General features: G+C 40.6%; 2 protein-coding genes across 2 annotated transcripts; one reads left to right on the top strand and one right to left on the bottom strand.

The window, feature by feature from the left end:
• Positions 1-538: 538 nt before the first annotated feature.
• Positions 539-16,587, top strand: zbtb47b (zinc finger and BTB domain containing 47b). Its single transcript, XM_033986138.2, has 6 exons — positions 539-730; positions 10,343-11,648; positions 12,127-12,274; positions 12,599-12,714; positions 12,817-12,961; positions 13,186-16,587. The coding sequence occupies exons 2-6, from the start codon at positions 10,425-10,427 to the stop codon at positions 13,605-13,607; spliced, it is 2,055 nt and encodes a 684-aa protein (XP_033842029.1). The 5' UTR covers positions 539-730; positions 10,343-10,424; the 3' UTR covers positions 13,608-16,587.
• Positions 16,588-16,714: 127 nt separating this feature from the next.
• klhl40b (kelch-like family member 40b) lies at positions 16,715-20,090 on the bottom strand. Its single transcript, XM_033985836.2, has 6 exons — positions 18,837-20,090; positions 18,211-18,371; positions 17,909-18,016; positions 17,468-17,653; positions 17,234-17,383; positions 16,715-17,066 (listed from the first exon to the last, which is right to left on the bottom strand). The coding sequence occupies exons 1-6, from the start codon at positions 19,944-19,946 to the stop codon at positions 16,955-16,957; spliced, it is 1,827 nt and encodes a 608-aa protein (XP_033841727.1). The 5' UTR covers positions 19,947-20,090; the 3' UTR covers positions 16,715-16,954.
• Between the last annotated feature and the right edge of the window lie 208 nt (positions 20,091-20,298).

Genomic DNA, 20,298 nt, shown 5'->3' with positions numbered 1-20,298 from the left:
AGGTAATGTCTTAATGATAAATCGGTATATTTGTATATTTTGGTATTGTAGATGAGGGCAAAACTGAGGAGTTTAATCTGCTTAGTAGCCAGCAAAGTTGAATGTTTATGCTAAATGTTGATCAGTTTGTGTTAATTCAAAATTCTTCTTTGATGCTGTTTGACCGAATATTTGGTAATAACAGTTTTAAATACATTTAACAAAAGGACAAAAGAGCACAATTCATGAACTTGACTACTGTAAATATCATTAACTATATGTAAGTACTCAAACTGATGTGAACCCTCTGACCTCCACATCTGTCTGGCCTGTGACGTCAGTGCCGTTGGAGTGCGCATATTGCGCAGTTGCGCACCCGTTATGCGCCATATAGGCAAGCTTTTTGTCCCTCTCTATCTACCTCCACCTCACACCAAAATCATAAAACAGCCAAGTACAGTAAAACGAAACAGTTCTGTGTCCAAACTCGTTTCAGTACCGTGTCCCTTTAAAACGTCTGACAAAAAGCCCATATGATCCCCGCGCTCCAATCACCTATTCCTCCCGCAAAAGCAGCCTCTGCATTTTTGTCTGTCTGAATGCTACAGTAGCTCGGAGAGGAAAAGATTGGGATAAAGCACAAACTGGGGGAATGTGACAATCCCACGGACATTTTCATGGCGAAGAGAAAACTGCTGCGAAAGGAGTTATTCTGGGACTCCTTTGAGCCTCGAAACGCTGGATCAAAATGGTAGGCTACTGGAGCGCTGCATTTTTGTTTATTTTTGTGTCGCTTCTTGGTCTCTGGTAAAATGTCAGCTTTTGCCAAGCTTTTGCCAGGCCGATCAAAGTGAATAATTCCTCCTGTCTGCCTCTATGTCTGTCATGTGTGTGCCCATGTGTCCTTCGCGGGTGAAGTTTGCAACTTGCCGACATGGCACAAGTTGGAAATTGAAGCTCAAAGAATGCAATGGCTACAATAGCCACATTGATGAAAAGAAGGAGTTAAATTTTATTTTATCAGGGCGATTCTGCAAGAGGCTGCTCGGGTCATGAGTGGTGCATGCAATGGCCACCTTGAACAAGACATCTTAGGACAACTTAAGGCTGTGACATTCACGCACATGCCTGTCAGAATATTTAGACTCGTGGTCGATCCCACGCGTTGTAACTCATCTTATTTAAAGGGTGGTTGAGAAGTTGCTTAAAAGTAAACGAGGGGCTTTTACCTGTGTTATGCTTTTGTGTAGTAGTGTCATAACGCCAGCCAGACAGTGGCCTGTGCGCTCTGTCTCCAGGGTCATTTTAGGATGCTTCATTAGGAAAGCAGCGTGGAGGCTGACGCAGTGCTGGAGTAATCCCGGCGCACGTTCACATCTGGAGGCGCGGGTTAATATCTGGGTCAGGTCAAGGATCACCCTGGTGCACGCTGGTGACGGGACACACACTTGGGCCCTGTCATGTTTATGAATGTGTATGAATAGCCTACAGAACTGCAAAGATGAACCTCTACCAAGGCGCAATATCTTGCAATTGTTAAGTGCCCAGATATGAAACCACTGCTGTAGTGTAGGGTAATGCTCTTTAGTTGATTGAGCCATTATATTCTACCAAGATAAATAATCTACTAAAACAAATAGTAATAACAAGGCAACAGAGCTATGCTTTTGTGCATTTTGATTGCTTCAAGACACTTAAACTTGCTTGCCCTCTAAAACTTTATTTATAAACTTCCATGCTCATTTGGAAATAGTCCCTTTCTTCTGTTGTTCAGTTGGGACAGTCAAACTTCATTGTCTCCTCTGTTCTCATGGCACTGTGAGTTTTTACGTAACACTCTATTCAGGACATTCCTTTGCCCACTCCTCTTCTGTCTTTGCAGCTCCACTGTCTTGCATAGGAACCCTCTTTATCCTCGTGACAGGCGTAGTCATTGCATTGTGGAGCCACGGCAACCGCAAACTCCAGCAGACATCTCAGACTTTACTGTAGGTGCTGCGAATTTATGCCTCGGAGATTAAGAACAGTGGACTAGGCTCTGCGAGATCAAACTCACATTTTATGTAAAACAGCTCACGTTAATTTGATTTTGTATAGCTTTACTGGATGTTTAAGATTGGGGCAAGCCTTGTCATTTGTTTAACTTCACTTAATTCAACCCTTGTGGCACTTTTTTTGCAAAAATAGACTTTTGAACTGGGGCCAAAATTGTCTATTTTTTCACATATCACCTGATATGTGGATTTATGTTACACTGCTTTGTAAGGAGTTTAGTATGGAACCAGTGGGTGTTGTTCTTACTGTAACTTTTAACACAATTCACATGAGTTTAATATATATATATATATATATATATATATATATATATATATATATATATATATATATATATATATATATATATATATATATATATATCTTCAAATGTATACTACTAAAGTTAAAAATTTGCATTAAAAAGTCAGGATGATGATAATGACAAATTTGGGTGAAAACATAGGGCTTATTTGAATCTTAAATCTTATTCTGATTTTCAAAGTGCCCACATAACTTTCCATTACCAGAGTTAAACGTATCGATTGGTTCTGTAGCTATAGAAAGCATGATGTGATGCAGCTCATCTGTCCTACATGACCTTCTCATCAAACCTCACCTGCCTCACCCATAAGTACACCCCCCCTTTCTCTCGTCCTCCTTTTCTCACTCTCTCTCTCTCGCACACACACGCGCACGCACACACACACACACACACACAGTCACACAATATGGAAAGATGCAGAGATAAGAGCCTCTTTAGAGTCTTGTGTTGACTCTTTGTGTGAAGCACTGAAAAGGAGAGATCAGTGTTACAGGCGCTGTAATACCTCTGTACTGAGAGTGCACCTGCCCTCAGTGTGTCACTATGTACTTTTATGTGATCAAGGAGATGACTGCAGGTTTTTGACCAAACTGAAAGGAAGATTTTGGCTATTTGAAATGTGTCTTAAATTTGACTTACATTTATTTCCTATAGACTGACCTACCCTTAATCAAAGCCAACACTGGACCAATGTTACCTTCACCCTAACCTTGAAATATTTTAACCCACATCTTTAAATCATAACTTTAAACCATGTTGTGGATCTAATAATAAAATATTTATGTCAAGGGGGGTTTGTTTGTTCCCATAAGGGAGACAGGTCTGTAAGACTTTTATATGTTTACAGAATTTAGTCACTAGAATGTGATAAATACTGACCCACAGAAACATTCTTGCCATAAAGATATGTATGTATTGTATTTTATTTTTATGTTTTCAATGACAATATAGTTTGATTTCAATGTATGCACGATTCTCAACTCATAAAACCTGCCAATTTTAATGGAGGGCAGGTACATTCCCCTCTGTGCTATCCGTATGTCGATGATGTGGCTGTATATGTGTGTGTGCGTGTGTGTGTGTAAGTGTGCGCGTATGTGTGTGTGTGTGTGTGAGAAGATGCCAGCAGCGCCACAGGGCCCTCTCTTGACTAGCCTCCTGACTCAGCGCTCCCTCTCTTTTCTCATTGGCTCACACACTTCCTGGCAGAGCTTCAGTGCGGACGCTCCAACCTCACAGATCTCACATCTCTGCCCTGTCTTCTCGAGGCAGCTCCTCAAATTATCTGGCTCATCTCTTCTCCATTGTTGTCTTCTTTCACTATTGAGTGGACAAAAACACCTTTATAGACTGTTGCAGCTTGGAAGTATCACTTATCAAATTAACAGTAAAGTTATGTGCTCCTTTAGATGTCAGTGTCTTGCTTTGTGTCACACCCACTTCAGTATCTGTGTTTATAGCTAAGCAATAATTCAGCAGATTTTTTCAGCGATAGTCCATATCTCCAGCTATAGACTGGACAGAAGTATGCAGACAATGAAGGTTAAAACTGTTATCCTTAAGGTGGGTGGGCAAACTGGACCACTGCAACCCTATTACTCCACCATGTTTCTTGTATACTGAATATTAAGATGTGACAACAGTATCCAGTTTACACTTCCTCACATTTGTGTTTGTGCTTCCCAATTTTATGCTCCACTAAATGCGTATCACTTGAATGGCTTATCACATATATACAGAGGCATTTACATATGTAGTTGAATGTACTGGAAATGGTGAAAATATTACAAAAATGGAGTATAGGGCAGGTGAACAGTGCAAAGGTTGAATGTGTTGGAGGCAACAGTGGGTGCTCTCTTAAGGATGTTGATTGTGTTAAGAGGCTGAAGGGAGCAAAATAATTATTTGCAACAGTGGAACGAAGAAGCAGAATAACCAGCGGCATTGTTTAGACTAATTCTCTTCTTACCTCACATCTCTGCTATGTTTTCACACATGCTGCCAAGCTAAAATTTGATCTCAATGTAGTTTAACTAAAGTTGTGAATACAAACCATGTCTGTTTGATTTTAGATGTTCACTTTATTTGATACAACACCATTGTAACAACAACTATAATCGAATGCCTTGGCTGAATGCTGCATTGGTACATTTGTTCTAAAAAGAAAAAACTTAAAAGTCTGATTTTTATGCTCTATCATTATGATCCTTGATTGCAGCCAGATTGTCATTTGTCTGATCTCTGATGACCAAATCCCGTCTGTCTTTATTGGATTATCTAATCCCATCAGCACATATGACAAGGTGTAACTCTGAGCCTAATGCTGTTATCATCTGTTAGACTAAACCCAGGCTGTTCCTGTGACACTCACTATAGTGATACAAGATTGATTTTTAGTTTGCATTTTTATATCACAGTGCTGTTATAATGGCTCCTGGGCTTGTTATTAAAAGGGTAAATCGTTATTCCCTGTCGGAAACCCAAACACCCTTTTGCTTTGACCTATTTATTCACTTAAAAACTTGTTCCCCAGACTATAATTCAAAGTCAAGCTCCTTTAGTTAATATGCATATTCTTCCATTCCGCAAACCGTCTTCGTATTTGCATTCAGTGTTTTGCATTTTTATTCGCCCTAGATCTTATGCCAGATGCCCTCCCTAACACCACCTTGTCTCTTCATCCTCACTTGTCACTGGGACAAAGAATACACTAGTTTGTGACATTTCTTCTCAACACAAAAACTCTGAGTTAGTTTCACTTTCATTGGGATGATAATAATCCATATGTGTTCGTTTTGTGAGAGCTTGGGAGTTCGTCTGATGTGCTTCTTGTAAGTCAAGGTCAGAGCCGGGGCTGTGAGCTGATTGGATTTAGCGAGGGAGATAGAGGGAGGAGGCTGCACTACAGACAGGAGAAGTATCCAGCCGACACAAATAAGAGAGAGGCCAGACGAGTTGGCACACTGCACTGTACTAGCCCATTTAGTTATGACAAACTGCTACCATCCAGTTTATACCAACATGGATTATACTGTTATCCTCTGTCTTTCTCAGGAGGAGTAGTGAGCCAGCAGAGGGCAGTACATCACTCATTACCCTGATGACTTTTTAATGGGCGTCTGATTGTTCTCAGTGGAGATGACTTGCCCTTGTCCTGATGTGTCTTTTTCCATATAGTTTTGGACCACATAAAGGAAGATAGACAACAGTAGCTCAGTTGGTAGAGTGTTTGTTGATCCGAAGGTTGGCAGTTCGAATCCCGATCTTGACGTAAACATCATTGGTTGAGCTGGCAGATCCACTGACTTGCAGGTTGCCAGAGCAATTCCAGCTCCCACAGTTGAATGCTGCTGTTGTGTCCTTGAGCTAGACACTTAACCCTCCTTGCCTCTAGTTTCTGTGTATACTAGTGTATGAATGTGTGTGTGTGTGAATGCAGTAACAATTAGGCTGGGATACATTTCACAGATGTATGGGGAACAGTGTGATTGGTCAGACAGACTTCAGACTATTTAAGATCACAAAACTGCAAGTTAACTCAGTTTGCTCTGAAATGTCAAAAATAAACTGTGGACAATCCTATTCAAACCATGTACATAGTTTAGGAGTACTAAAGTTGTTGTTTTTTAATTCATAGACTCTAAATTACACATCTAATCTGGGTCAAATCCATGAAACTGAACCAGAATTAACTGTATAATTTAACTATGTCAGAAGGATTTTGTTTTAACATGCTGTAAAAACACTAATACTACACCATAATAATTAATATACTGTGTTAATCCCTTCATTTCTTGTATGTCTTTGAAAGTTGTTCTTGCTTTGTCCGTCCTGTTCATGATGACACATGATGACTCAGATTTAAATTTGTCCTGGGACAGGTGAAGGTGATGGGGCATGACGCAGTGCTGCCCACTCTCCTTCCTTTGGGTGTCAGACTCTGCAGGGATCAAGCCTGGAAGTGGCAGTGAGACTTTTTATCTATGTTCTATGTTAATTCTATTAATTTACACCTCACTGCTATTGTTTTTGTATTTTTGTTTTATTTTATTCTGTTTTTGTGTCATATGAAAACTTTAATCATAAAAAACTGTACCTCCAGCTGGAGAACTAGCCATATAAGGAGAGAGTCATTGATTTTTGTGTAAGATTTACATGAGAACATAAATGGAGCAAAATTGGCAGCAAGAGCCTGTGAGTGCGACTTAATGAGAATGTGGCACCAGCCGAGGTGTTTGTGTGTCGTAAAAGTCAAACATAAAGGTGGTGATGTAAGAGGACATTGAGTTCAGCCGGAGCAGTGGAGGCAGACAGGGAGACCCCCCCCTTACCCCACACACTGTGCTCTCCTCCTGGGACAGCCTCCTGCCTCTACCCCTTCCACCTCCCACCCAATCCTACACACACACATACACACGCACACATCAGATCTATTGATGTGGCCATGACTCTCCGAGCTGGTTTGACATTGGGCCATGCAAATGCCTCTGCTTGCTCTCACTGGCCAGCAAACAAACAAGACAGTCAAGGCCGAGCGTCTTCTGCTCCGCTCGTAAATCTGTACTTCAACACTGAGGAGATAAACATATGGATCTGTATTTTAGTGGTGCCCTGTAAACTAGATCATAGTAGTGTCCCTGTATAAACAGATTATAAATAACAGCAAATGTAACTTAGGAATGGGGAGTGGATAGAGACATTCAATCACATATTCTGATTTTATGACAATTCTTGTATATCTAATATATAAACTAAAGCCATTTGTTTGTTCTCAAAGTTCACATTTCACTGTTATTTGTTAAACCTTTATGGGGGCTGACCAATAAGTGTAGTGAGTGGGGAAATATGTCTGTGTTCGTGTATAGAGCTGGATTAAACAGAAAAATACATCTTAGCTTACGATATGGCATTATTACCAAAATCTCCTTGGTTTAACTGAGGTTTACAAAATGGTATTTTGGTTCCTAGATTCTGCAAATAGACAGAACACAGTACTTTTAAGTTCACTTTAACTCGATTTATGTTCAAATTACAGCAATAAGCCCACAATACATTGCAGTGAATATAGTGGCTTCTTAAGTTGCACTTTAACAAAAGCCGCAGAACCGAGCTGCCCAATGATGGAGAAGCTAACTTTTACAATGCAGTAAATCCACACCGAGCGAGCACTATGCTAAAGGTGTGGGAGAGAGAGGACATTTTCCCTCAAGGAACTTTGTGAACCTGGGTCTGGCTGGAATTCAGGAGTCTAGACAGAGCCAAGTGCATACCGCCACAGGGCTAAGGATTCACAAAACGCTCTGTCAAGAATGACACAATTTATGCATATTTCTTTACTTATCAGGGTGCAGAAATATATTTAGTAGTTTGTGAGCAAAGTAAATACTGTACTGTTGGCAGTAAAAAGGTTAACATTAAGGTATATTCTTTTGATCTCTCTGTTGAAATTCATCCTCTGTTTGGCCTATTCTTCAGTGCAGACTGAGGCAAGATTAGGCATGGGATGATATTGAAATTTGGTGTCAGGATTATCATGGCCAAAATAATTGATAGTTATTAAAGTTGCTGACAGTTTAAAAATCCTACGGATATGAATAATTTTATGAATAGGTTCCATATTTAAACAACTGTTATAGTATTGTACTTCATTATAAGGGAAAACAACAATGGTCTAAAAAAAACCCATCATGAAATAGCTTTTTTCCTGCACATTCTGGTAATGTAATGGCTTTTAATATGGTTGTTGGCAATAAGCACATTATATAAAAATCACGATAAACAATATTATTGTTTATTGTCCTATCTCTAGGCAGGGACTCAGGAACAGTGGTGAGCAACCCGGGAAACTTCCTGGAGGTCAAACTCAAAACTTTCTTGTTGTGTGAAAGAGTGCTAGCTACCTGGCCACTGTGGTGCAACACTGTAGTGCTGCGAGGGGTCTCAAATATCAAACACATGACATGATAACACAAATTCAATTTCAAATTTCAATTAGACAATCTCTAATATTAAAAATGCAGCAATTATCTTTCACATTATCTTTTTTTTCCCATAAGTGTGGATCAATTTGACATTGAACTTGTGTATAAGATCTCATTACACACAGACGCATATTGAGCTGTCACCTTCCTGTCTGGTCAAATCTGGCATTTAATTAAGGTGTCTATCGGGTCTAATTAGTAACTCAATGTAGCGCTCCATTCACTCTTATTAAGGCGGCAGTGTGAGGCGTGGAAAGTGATAGGAGGCTATTTAAATGACATTTCTGGTTTGGATGTGTCAGTAATGCACCTGCTGTGTGTGAGTCTAGCTTAGGTCAGATATGAATAATGTAAAGACAGACACCTGGCTGAGAAACCCATGGATGTATTCTCTCCATGACATCTGCGGAAGTAATGATAAAGGTGAAGGCGATAATAATTTGAATGGGTTGGGTTTATAATTCACTTGTTGGGATTTCTGGTCTTGTTTTGTCCTTCAGATATGATTATAGATAATATTGACTCTTACTTGAGTATATTACCTCACTCAAATTCTTAATTAATGTAGTAAATCTACTTCACCCTTGCAAGTTTTGAAAATATACACAATACTGGTGCTCCTAAAAAAATCAGAAAACTACAGAAAAAATAATCTTCTTCTTAAAAGTGTCAGTTACTATTCATTGTAAGCCAGGAATACATTTTGGCTATATTGTAGAACTGCAGAGGCTAATATTACTCTAAAGCACTGTAGCTCTTATAACTAAAGGATCATAACTTCCAGTCTGCAACTTAAAATCTGATTAGAGCGGCATCATTTTGCCCTTGGCTCGTGTCTGTATCCTGGACTGCGCGCATAGAGATAACTCGATCTTCTCAGTCCAATTTAGCTGCTTCAAACTATGAACAAATCTATAATTGAATTCTTCAGATGGACATATTTTCAAGGTTACCACCGGAAAGCGCTTTGTATTTTAAAGGACAATTAATGTTCTTTGTCATGTTATTCACACCGTAATATCAAATACAAACGCTTTAAGGGGTCTTGTCCTTAGCTTAATGAATAATGAATAGAATCAGATTGCCCTTTCTATAATAGGAGTCACCGTTCCACAACATGTAATTAAAGTTCTTGATAGTAAAGCATCTGTCAATGCTGCTGCCTTTAAGCTACAACCAGAATGATAACTTGTTTGAATTGTTTAGAGGGTCTATTTAGTATTTATTGGGCATGGTTAGCTTAATTATTTCTTAGTTTTGCCTCACGCATAAATTGAGCGCTCCCTTGAGACAGCGTTGTGAGTGGGTGAGCAGAGGGAGGCTGCTAATGGACATGAGGTGGCACTGAATACCAATAGTGCTAAAGTATAATGTGTGTGTGTATGTGTGTGGGTTGTTGTTGTTATGTTGTGAAAGTGTGTCCCTTAGCCTCCCGCCCGGATCGAAACCCTGCCCTTCCTGGTCTAAAATAAACCCACCTTGGGAAGTCGAGGAGGCCGTAGAGATAACAGTGCTTTTTGATTGTGAATTTAAAAGGGATGAAGCACCAACTCTTTCAAAAGCGGTATTTTTTTTATTTTTTTTACAGGGGTGGAAAGTAACTAATTAAGAAATATTCAAGTTAATTGAGTGAGATTTAAATTTTATTCATCTAACTGAGGATAATTCTAGCCGTGTAATTGTAATTTGCTAAATTTAAGTTTATAGAAGTTATAGTTATAGAGTACAGTTCAAGCTGCAATTGTCCTAATGTATAGCTGTCTTACCTCTGCGTCTGCTCTTCCATCCACCTACAAACCTACATCAGACGTGCATGACCTGCTCTGCTCGGCACAGCTCAGGAAATATGTGGATTGTAGTTTAAAACAACTTATTCAACTTTAAAAACGGATGTTTGAAAGTAACGAGTAAACAGAGGCCAACTTTAAATATTATTTTTTATGCATACTTTATACTTTTATACCAAAGTAATGCCACGGCTGTGCTCTTTTAATTTGCTTCTATTGTCTTTGTGTGTTTGCAGCTCATAGTGGAGAAGACCACAAGACTTCCCGTCGGCTGAGTTCTCTCTGGTGGAGGATGTGGCTCTGCACTTCACCTGTTTGATGGACAGGCTGAATGAGGCAGCGCCTCTTCCAGCCCCACTTTGTGACGTCGACATCGTCCTGGTCCGGCAACACAGTACCTTCCCTGCCCACAAGGGAGTGCTGGCCGCCTACAGTCCATTCTTTCACTCCCTATTTGCCCAGAGCAAACAACTGCGCCGCGTGGATTTGTCTCTGGATGCCCTCACGTCGCAGGGCCTTCAGCAGATCCTCAACTTCATCTACACCTCCAAGCTGTCGGTCAGCGGCCGTACTGTCCGAGACGTGCTCAACGCCGCCACCCTCCTGCAGATGAGCGACATTGCAGCTTCCTGTCGGGACCTCATCAGTAGCCACTCGCTCAGAAGCACGAGTTCAGAAATGGCGAATCAGGATGGTTCAAGTAGTATTGACTCAGTTGCCACAGCGATGACCCCAAGCCAGTTCTACCGCGAAATCAAACAGGAGTCCGAGTTAGCCAAAGTGTTCACGCGCGAAGGTGTCAGTCCATTTTCAGTGAGAGTGGAGGATGCAGGGAAACCACAGTTAAAGCAGTACTATCAGAAAGAGGAAGGCTCTGGTGGCGGGGCTAAGGGGGATGGCAATGAAAGTAAAGGGGAGGAGTCCAAAGCATCAGAGGGCCACACCTCTTTTAATAGAGATCAGATTATTGTGGAAGTGAACCTTAACAACCAGACACTCAATGTTTCCAAAGGGTCTAAGGGCAAAATGGCAGGTGCAGAGCCTACAATGTTTGGTCACTGTCATGGAAACAATTTAAACAATGAGGCAGACAACGATGAAGAGGAGCTTAATAGTACAGAGATGGTGGGACAGAGCAGCGAAGAGGACACAGAAGATGAAGAAGAAGAAGAGGAGGAGAACGCACTTAACATTCCAGGGTTAGAGCAGGCAGCCATTTTGGATCGACCTCGCCGTGACACCAGGAGCTTGGCCACGACTTCCATAAGACAGACCTTAGCCGAAGCCACACGAGCCAACCAGCGCCAGAGCGGGACCAGGATGTTAGAGGCGGAGGGGGCAGGGCAGAAGGTGAGACTGGAGGAGAAACAACACTTTTCCTGTAAAAAGTGCCCCAGGATCTTCAATAACCGTTGGTACCTGGAGAAGCACATGACCGTCACCCACAACCGCATGCAGATCTGTAACAACTGTGGCAAGCGATTCCTGATGGAGAGTGAGCTGCTGCTGCACCAACAGACCGACTGTGAGAAGAGCATACAGGTGCATATATTATTTATCTATGTCATTATAATCATCCACAACACAATTCTGCTGTTTTTGAGAATCATTTGTATAACAAAAAACAGATTCCTATGAGCTTTAAACCATGTTAGAATGTTGTTACCTTCTCAAAAATATACCTGGAGTTGTGTTTTGTTTTTTTTTCGCGCGACCGGTCGTTCCTATACCCGGTTTTGGGACTTTCCGTCAATGTTCAGGGGGTGAAAAATGTGACGGAAGTGGTGGAAAAAAATAGTTAAAAGAAACCGACAAAGAACAATGCCCCTCACCATCACTTTTTGAGTGGCGAGGGCCAAATATGCAGGGTTTATATGTTGAACATGTGTGAATGAAACAAAACACAACTCCAGGTTTGTGATGAGGAAACGACATCATAACATAGATCAGAAAATAGCATAATATGGACCCTTTACATAAAACAATGTTACTAATTTATAATAGTACATTTCTCCCTAAGTGTGTGACATGTGGAAAGGCCTTTAAGAAGCTGTGGTCGCTGCATGAGCACAACAAGATCGTCCACGGTTACGCTGAGAAGAAGTTCTCCTGTGAGATCTGTGAGAAGAAGTTCTACACCATGGCCCATGTCCGAAAGCACATGGTTGGTAAGTAAGTGGCTACTGCACTGTACACAGGATTTCATTTGGGTGTGGTTTTCCTCTTTCTGCTAATGAGAAGTAACATGAACGTCCACTGATCATGTTGTAATTTTTCTGTCAAAACTTTCATATGCACCTAAAGATACACTTAGGCCATGTACATTTTCAGCCTAAACCTTTTTGGTCGCGATTCTAGTGTGGTTGCTGTTATTTAATAAATACTTTTACTTAAAATTTTGTATCTTATTGTTTATCATGCTCCAAGTTGCTCTTCTCTTTCAATATTAAATTTTGTATAAGAGCCGATGTTTGTGTCCTGTGTTTGTGCAGCTCACACCAAGGATATGCCGTTCACCTGTGAGACGTGTGGGAAGTCATTCAAGCGCAGCATGTCACTGAAGGTCCACTCTCTGCAGCACTCGGGGGAGAAACCCTTCAAGTGTGAGGTCAGAGACGCTTATGCACCTCATTATAACACATATTTACATATTCACTGTAAAATGCACCATTGCTATTATGTCTGTTATATCTAAACATTTGTCTTTCAGAACTGCAGTGAGCGTTTCCAGTACAAGTACCAGCTGCGCTCCCACATGAGCATCCACATCGGGCACAAACAGTTCATGTGTCAGTGGTGTGGCAAAGACTTCAACATGAAGCAGTACTTTGATGAGCACATGAAGACCCACACTGGTATACAATATGTTGCACACATGCACTGGAATGGCCTTCACAAGATTTGGATTTAACACTTTATAGATAATTCATTAGCACAGATGGTTATACAACTGTAGAACAACATTATTACAGACAGACAGCTTGTATTACTCTTTTGTAATAATTGACCTGGTTATTAATCTTTAACCATTACCACTTTGTGCTATTATCTTTGTAACCTGCTGTTTATGTCTGTGCAGGGGAGAAGCCGTACATTTGTGAGATCTGTGGGAAGAGCTTCACGAGTCGTCCCAACATGAAGCGTCACCGCCGCACCCACACAGGGGAGAAGCCGTACCCCTGTGAGGTGTGTGGCCAGAGGTTTCGCTTTTCCAACATGCTCAAAGCCCACCGAGAGAAGTGCTTCAGACTCAGCACCCCCCAGGCCCCCGACCGCACGGATCAGCCTACCTCTACCCCTGCTACGGAAGCCTCCACTCAGCTCCAACTAGTGGCCACGTCGGTAACTACGCCTCCCGCCACACCCTCTAACCAGCACCCACTCCACGGCACCCAGATGTCCCTGCCTCTGCTGCACTCCATGGGGGGCCTGCCTCCGAGTCCTCAACTGCCCCCACCTCCGCCCCTGTTCTCTGCCGGTAGGATCAACTCGAACAACTAACACTTTTCGTAGCATCGAAACGCACTTTCTTACTTCTCAAGTGACAGCAACACGAAGGCCTCAGAAAAACACACCCCTACCACAAACTGATTTTTTACTTTGCAAATACAATAGATAACCTCAGATTCACCTGGACTTATACTCACTGCTTTTTCCTCTTGGATTGACTGGTTTGACCTGGGATTTTCCAACACTATATTCTTATTTACAGAGTCTTGCACAAGTAACTGATTGTAGCAACCTGGAAGTTTAAAGACGATTAGCAGTCAAACCCACTACAATGAGAAGATTTATTTTTGATTGCCCTCTGCCCAGATGTAGCCGGATATGACCCAGCAATAACCAAATGCTGATATTGTTGTCTCTTGGGTGTATTGGTGTATATGGCATTGCCAATAACCAAATCCTGTTAGCTCTTGTTATAGTTAGATGATGTTATACAGCATTTATAATCAGCTCTTGCACCTTACATTTAACTCTTGTGATATCCAGTACTCCTACTTGTCTTCATTTTTATGAGTGTAACTTTATGTTGTGATGGAAGGGATGTGAGAGAGTGCAATGTTGTGTGTTTATGTGGAATTCAAGTCCAGTGTGTGAGCTCCTTTAAGTGGAGAGAAGATAGAGGACGTTGTGTCATGTTTTGCTTACATTAAGCAACATGCTACTCCAGAAATGAAGCACTTTTCTGTGTAAAGGCTCCTGTACTGCCACCTACAGTATATTGTAGGGAGGAATTAAGTAATACCTAATATTAACCAGTAGTTTGGAACTCATTACAAGTAATCAATTCAAGTAGTTACATAATCAACAAAGGTAACTAATTTTAGGGATTGACAAAACCTGCTGAAATAACTGTGCACAATTAATAGTTATTCATTATATTCTCTATAATGTGAACTGTACTATATGCCTAAGTCTCTGTTATAACATTTGGCAATGAAGAGTTTGTTCTTTTGTGATACAATAGACTTTAGAAAGTAATTCTATTTAGCTGTGATAGTCAGCTGAACATATGCCCTATATGCACTTTCGCTTTCATTATAATGTAGACTTGGTGTTTAAAGTAACACCTTAAATGACCTTTCTATTTTTGTTCAAATCTTACCTGACCTTTCTGTCCAAAAGCATTGAAAATGTCTGTGAAAGACAGGAGTTGGAGTTCAAGTTAGGGTGCATCATGGTGTAGCATTGCCCTGTAAATACAGTGTGACTATTCCTTATGTTTACATGGAGGCCACAGAATGTGCCCTGTGTAGTGGCTGGTACAACCAGATGATGAGAGGCTGTGGTGTAAGATTAGACTGATTTGTGTTTGTAGATTTGTTTAAGCATTAAGCACCTTATCGCTATGTCTGCTCACTTTTGTTAAGGCCCCAACTGCGATTAAAAAGGTTGGGCCTTACTATGATATTGTACTTCCCATGTGTTAGACACATTTTATTTTATTTTGCTGTTTTTTTGTTTTGTTTTTTTTACAAGTGATGTTGTTTAAACTAGAAATTTAGATTAGGCTGTTGAAACACAGAAGATGACTTGTTGCCCTCTAGTGGTAACAGAGCAAATCGCAGTGTTACTTAAATAAGTTCAAAAGGCACAAAGGAAGGATGGTGGCTTTGCAGCACTAACCCAATAGCCAAAGCTGTACTGTGGTCAAAGAATCTATTTGCCTTATATTTGGTAGAAACTGAATGTTTTATGAACAATGTTGATGTTGAGGGGTTTCTATTTACTACTGATTTATGCACTTTGAATTTGGTTGCTCTGTAGCCCATTGTACAAGACTTGTAGGTAAAGTTTCCAAAGGCTTGCACAGATGCATTTGAAATGATCCAAACGACATTTGCACTTGAATCTGGTTTGTATTTGGTCAAAGTTTTAAGTCAAATGAGGTTGTTGTTGTGGCCTTGTGTTTGTTGTGAACAGAGAGCAAGTGTCACTGAGTACTGACATGTGTGAATCAAAAGAAAGCACTAAACATTTTCAATATTGTCTTTCAAAAGTCTTTTGCCAATGAATCTGAATGAATTACAAAAGCACTTTAACTTTTTAGCTGCTTAGCTGCAAAGCAGTTGCAATTAGAAATTAAGTTACAAAAATTTACTAAAATGCAATTGGTTTCTAATACAAACACTGTAACTGGATTGATGTATGAGCAACACAACCAAAAGGAATGCACAGCAGTAAATCAAATGCTGCATGTTATGAATTGACAAAGGAACATGAAGTTTAACAAAGTAATATCAAGAGAGGTTTGACAGTTAATTTGTTACTTTTTCTGACACATTTAAGAGTCCACGTTTTGTTAAGTTGAGCAAGTATGTCTTCCTTAGATCTGTTTTTTTTTTTTTAATATCTAGGTAACGTATAGCTGTGAGCTCTTTACATTCAAGTTGCTAAAAAACACATATATTAGGTATAGTTATTTTCCACACTTTAATCTGAATAGTGATGAGTTGTTTTGCACTGTGACTGGTCAGGTGGACTTTTCCTCCTGACTGCTGCTGGAGGCTGACAGCTGGTGTGAAATGGTTCAGAGCTGCTACAGAGATAGGATCTTTTATTGGTGGCCTGGGTTTAAGAGATGCAGCTAATAGGGAAATGCAGGAGAGTGGGATAGGATTATTAGAGTTGGGTATAGGCTATGAATAATCACCTTAAAGCATTTCTGTTGCATAATCCTGATTTGGTTGCAGATCTTCACCATTGTCTACATAGAACCCCCTCTGCCCATTTCCCAGACTACAGCTGTTAAAGGGTCAGACTCAGAACTTTGTAATGTACCAAACATGTCTTAGTTCCTCTGGTGTACAGCTGAACTATATAAAATACTCCCTTGTAAAGGACTATAGTATCTAGTGGTGCTAATAACATTAGATTGTATTACTGTCTTTACCTGTACGATTGACTAGTGTTTCCTGTCTGTAACACTGCAGAGCATAACAAAACAATTTCAATATTAAACTGATATTATACGCTGACCTGTTTGTGTGCTGTTTTGTTTCCCTGTATAAATGCATTTGATGATCTATAGATGTTTTAATCTTTACTGAGACACAGAGCTGGAGTGACAGTGCTGACACTTTTAGAATAAGTACACCGTCCTGTCAATGGGCACAAGAAACCAACTCTTTATTCAATGCAGTACATATATACAGTGCGTCCAGCTTAACTCATATTTAAGATGGAGAGAATATAAATACCGGTATACAAAATGGTTTTGTTAATGAGGAAAGTGCCCTTACAATGTACTGTGTGTTATATTTGTTATCAAAATAGAGTAGTTGATTTTCAAATTCATAATCATAAATCAGTATAAACAGTCATACATAACAGTTACTTTAAAATTACATCTTAGTGAGACGCAGCGTGTTGAGCCGGACGCCAAGAACAGTGGCGCCAGTGGCGTATTTGATTTCTCGGAGGACCCCGTTCCACTGTTCCTCTGATTCATTAAACCTAAAAGAACACATAACAAATTAATTCAGCAGAAGATATTTGACCATTTATCATTGTAAGGCAAGGCAGGTTTATTTGTATAGCACAATTTGTACACAAAGTAATTCAACGTGCTTTACAGAATAAGAAAGACATTGTAGTGTAGAGACCTGTAAGCTGTGACTCACCTCCAAATATCACTCATTTCTCTGGGAACCATCTTGTCGCTGTCTTCCAGAGGCATCATAGCAAAACCACCAATTGCAAACAGGGCCCCACCCAAAGACACCAGGTTTAGTGAACTACGCTCTTGTGGAAAGGGCTCCAGGTCTGACCATCTGCCAAAAGCAAAGCATCATTCATTTGACCATCTTACATTTAGTTTTGTTTACTATTTCTTATGTCTTAGGTATTAGACATACTTGTTTGTAGCGATGTCATACACCTCCACAGAGTCAGTTAGTCCATCGTCTGTGACACCGGCTGCCACATAGATCTTGTCATTATGAACAGCAGCACCAAATAATGACCGGCTAACATTCATAGGAGCCAATTCTTTCCATCCAAATCTTTTGGCATCATATACACACATCTTCTTCAGGCACTTCCTGCAGAGGTCAGATTGTGTCATGCTATTCAGTTCAAGTTTTTTTCTATAGCACATTTAACACAACTTCAGCTGACCAAAGTGCTTCACATATAAGTCAACAAAAACAAATATACAGATAACACGATACATAGGAAAAGAACAATAAAACACCAAGCTATCCTGTCTAGCTAGTTTTAAATGCCAGACAGAAAAGGTGTTACAGATATTAACTTTTATATTGACATGATCAGTAAATGAATCTATGAATACTGACTTGTTGTCTCCTTTTCCTCCAATCACATACACCATATCATTGTGTGATACTGCTGCATGTCCATACACTGGGTAAGGTATTGGCTCACATTCACCCCATTTGAATGACCTGGAAATAAAAGTTAAAGGTAAGGATAATCATTGGTAACACTTTATAATAACCACACGTTTAGTAGCCTTAATAAAGCAGGAACAAAGACTTCAGATTAGTTCAGACTAAAGTAGTTACTAAGGCTGAGTCATTCTTAGTAAACTATAAGTGTAGTTATTATAGAGTGGTCAGTAATGTCTGAATGTACTCACTGTCTGTCATATATCAGAACAGAGTCCAGCGTTTGCTCCTGGTCCTTGAGCTCCTTTCCTCCCATAACAAAGATGGAGTTCTCTGCTTCACCAAAACCAAACAGGAAACGTGGAGAGGGCAGCGGAGGCATCCCCAGCCAATCCGCAGTTGAGGGGTCATACTGAGGTCACAAAAGGTAAACATCAGGTATATGAGTAGGTCTAGGTCTTAAATCATGTGTACTTCTCTGCGTAGTTTAATTGCATCAACTTTTTAAAAGTGTCTAGTGTCCAATGCCACACAGTTGAACATTCTTGGCAAAGTCAGTACCATCTCCATGGAAACAAGCAAGTAGTGGGCCAAAGATCAGAAATGTTACACAATGCACCTTTAAAAATTGTGTTAGGTGTTCTGTACAGTGCACTATTGTTTTAGAGCTTATTGTTTTAAAGAGTTGTAATTGTAGGGAAATTGTGTGTATTTTTAATTTCAGTTTTATTTGTTATTATTATGTATTATATTACGTATTATATAACTACTAAAGATGATTTTAATTTAACACGTGCCCTTTAAGGACTTTTTACCTTGTACATATAAGTGAAGCTGCTATACTCATTCTCACTTGGGGATCTGTGTTTTTTCTTACCTGAAGGAAATAGGAGCACATTGGATTGTCTTCACTTTGCTCATCGAAGAACAGACCTCCAGCCACAAAGACCTGGTTCTCTTTGGTGACCAGGCTGACGTGGTTTTTGGGGATCTGTGTGGAGAGGGAGGCCAGGTAGCAGTCATTCCCAGATGGGTCGTAGGCCACAGTCCCAGTGTCATTGATCATCAGTATCAAATCCCGCCCAAACATCCCAAATCTCAGGTTGTCATTTAGGATGCCAGGTAGGAGCCCCTCTTCCTCCTCTTCCTCCGCCTCCTCTCCATCTTTACTCTGCTTTTTGGTTTTCTGGATCTCTGGCATCTTTCCAGCTCGCGCATCCCAAACCAGCTGAAGTTTTTGTTTTAACTCTTGATTAGACTTGATAAATTTGTGTGCCTCTACTTTCTCTTTTAGATAATCCTCAGTGACTAGTCGTAAGCGCACACAATCTATCAAACCAGGCAGCTCCTTCTCTCTATTCTCATGGTCCCGTGACACCCAGTTCATCAGCGCCTCAAAAACAACCTCCTCTGTTTCGACGTTGAGATTATCACTGGCTAAAATGGCAGCCAACTCACTTGGGAGCAACTGGAAAAATTCTTCATCCCTTGAGATGAGTTGGAAGCGCTCAGAAGCGTAATTTCGTGCAGACACAGCAAGCCTTGGGCAGTCCAGCATCAAACCCAACCTGAATATGGCCAGGCAGTTGCTGAGACTCAAGCGCTTTTGGAGGAAAGACACACAGACTGTAAAAATAGACGGTATCTGATACATATTCGCTACTGCAAAAATGTCCTGAACGTTTTGCTCTGTGACATTGATTTTAGAAGTGTATAAATATTTCAAAATTAACCCCATGACGCCTGGCTCCACATCTTCTAACACAATCTCCTTCTTCTTGCTTTCATCCAGGTCGGACAGGAAAATAGTACGGAAGTAAGAGCTGCACGCGCACAAGACTAGCCGGTGACAGGGGAACTCCTTATCCTTGATCTTCAGTTTACAATCCACCAGTTTCTCACTCTCCAGTAGATCATAGAGGCCATCTTGGAGTAGGGTTTGCTGGTATATCCTTGGTTCATCCATTGGGTTGACTGGTGCCGCCATGGTAAAGCAAATAGAAAGTAGTTTGTCCTGTGAATGGCTGGAAAGAGAAGACAGAAAGCCGCTTGGTAAGTTCGTAGCTCACACCAGCTGATCCTCAAATGGGACAGCCCTCTTCTCAGCTGTCCCCAAACTTCAACCCAGCTCCAAATGGTGGCTTATTTATAGTCTACAGGCTGCTAGGGGCTTTATCCCAGAACATGAAACCTAGCACTGAATGCAACATCTGAACTCATCCCCCAAACCAGGAACATCCCCACACAGGCAGCTGATACAATGCATCATAGAGGGGGTATGTCTAGTGTTAGTCACAGGGGGCAACTCTGAGTCATGGCAACCAAAAGGCCTCGATCAT

This window comes from Periophthalmus magnuspinnatus, chromosome 20, assembly GCF_009829125.3.
Source record: "Periophthalmus magnuspinnatus isolate fPerMag1 chromosome 20, fPerMag1.2.pri, whole genome shotgun sequence".
Lineage (NCBI taxonomy): Eukaryota > Metazoa > Chordata > Actinopteri > Gobiiformes > Gobiidae > Periophthalmus > Periophthalmus magnuspinnatus.
This window is presented reverse-complemented; position numbering and strand designations above follow the sequence as displayed.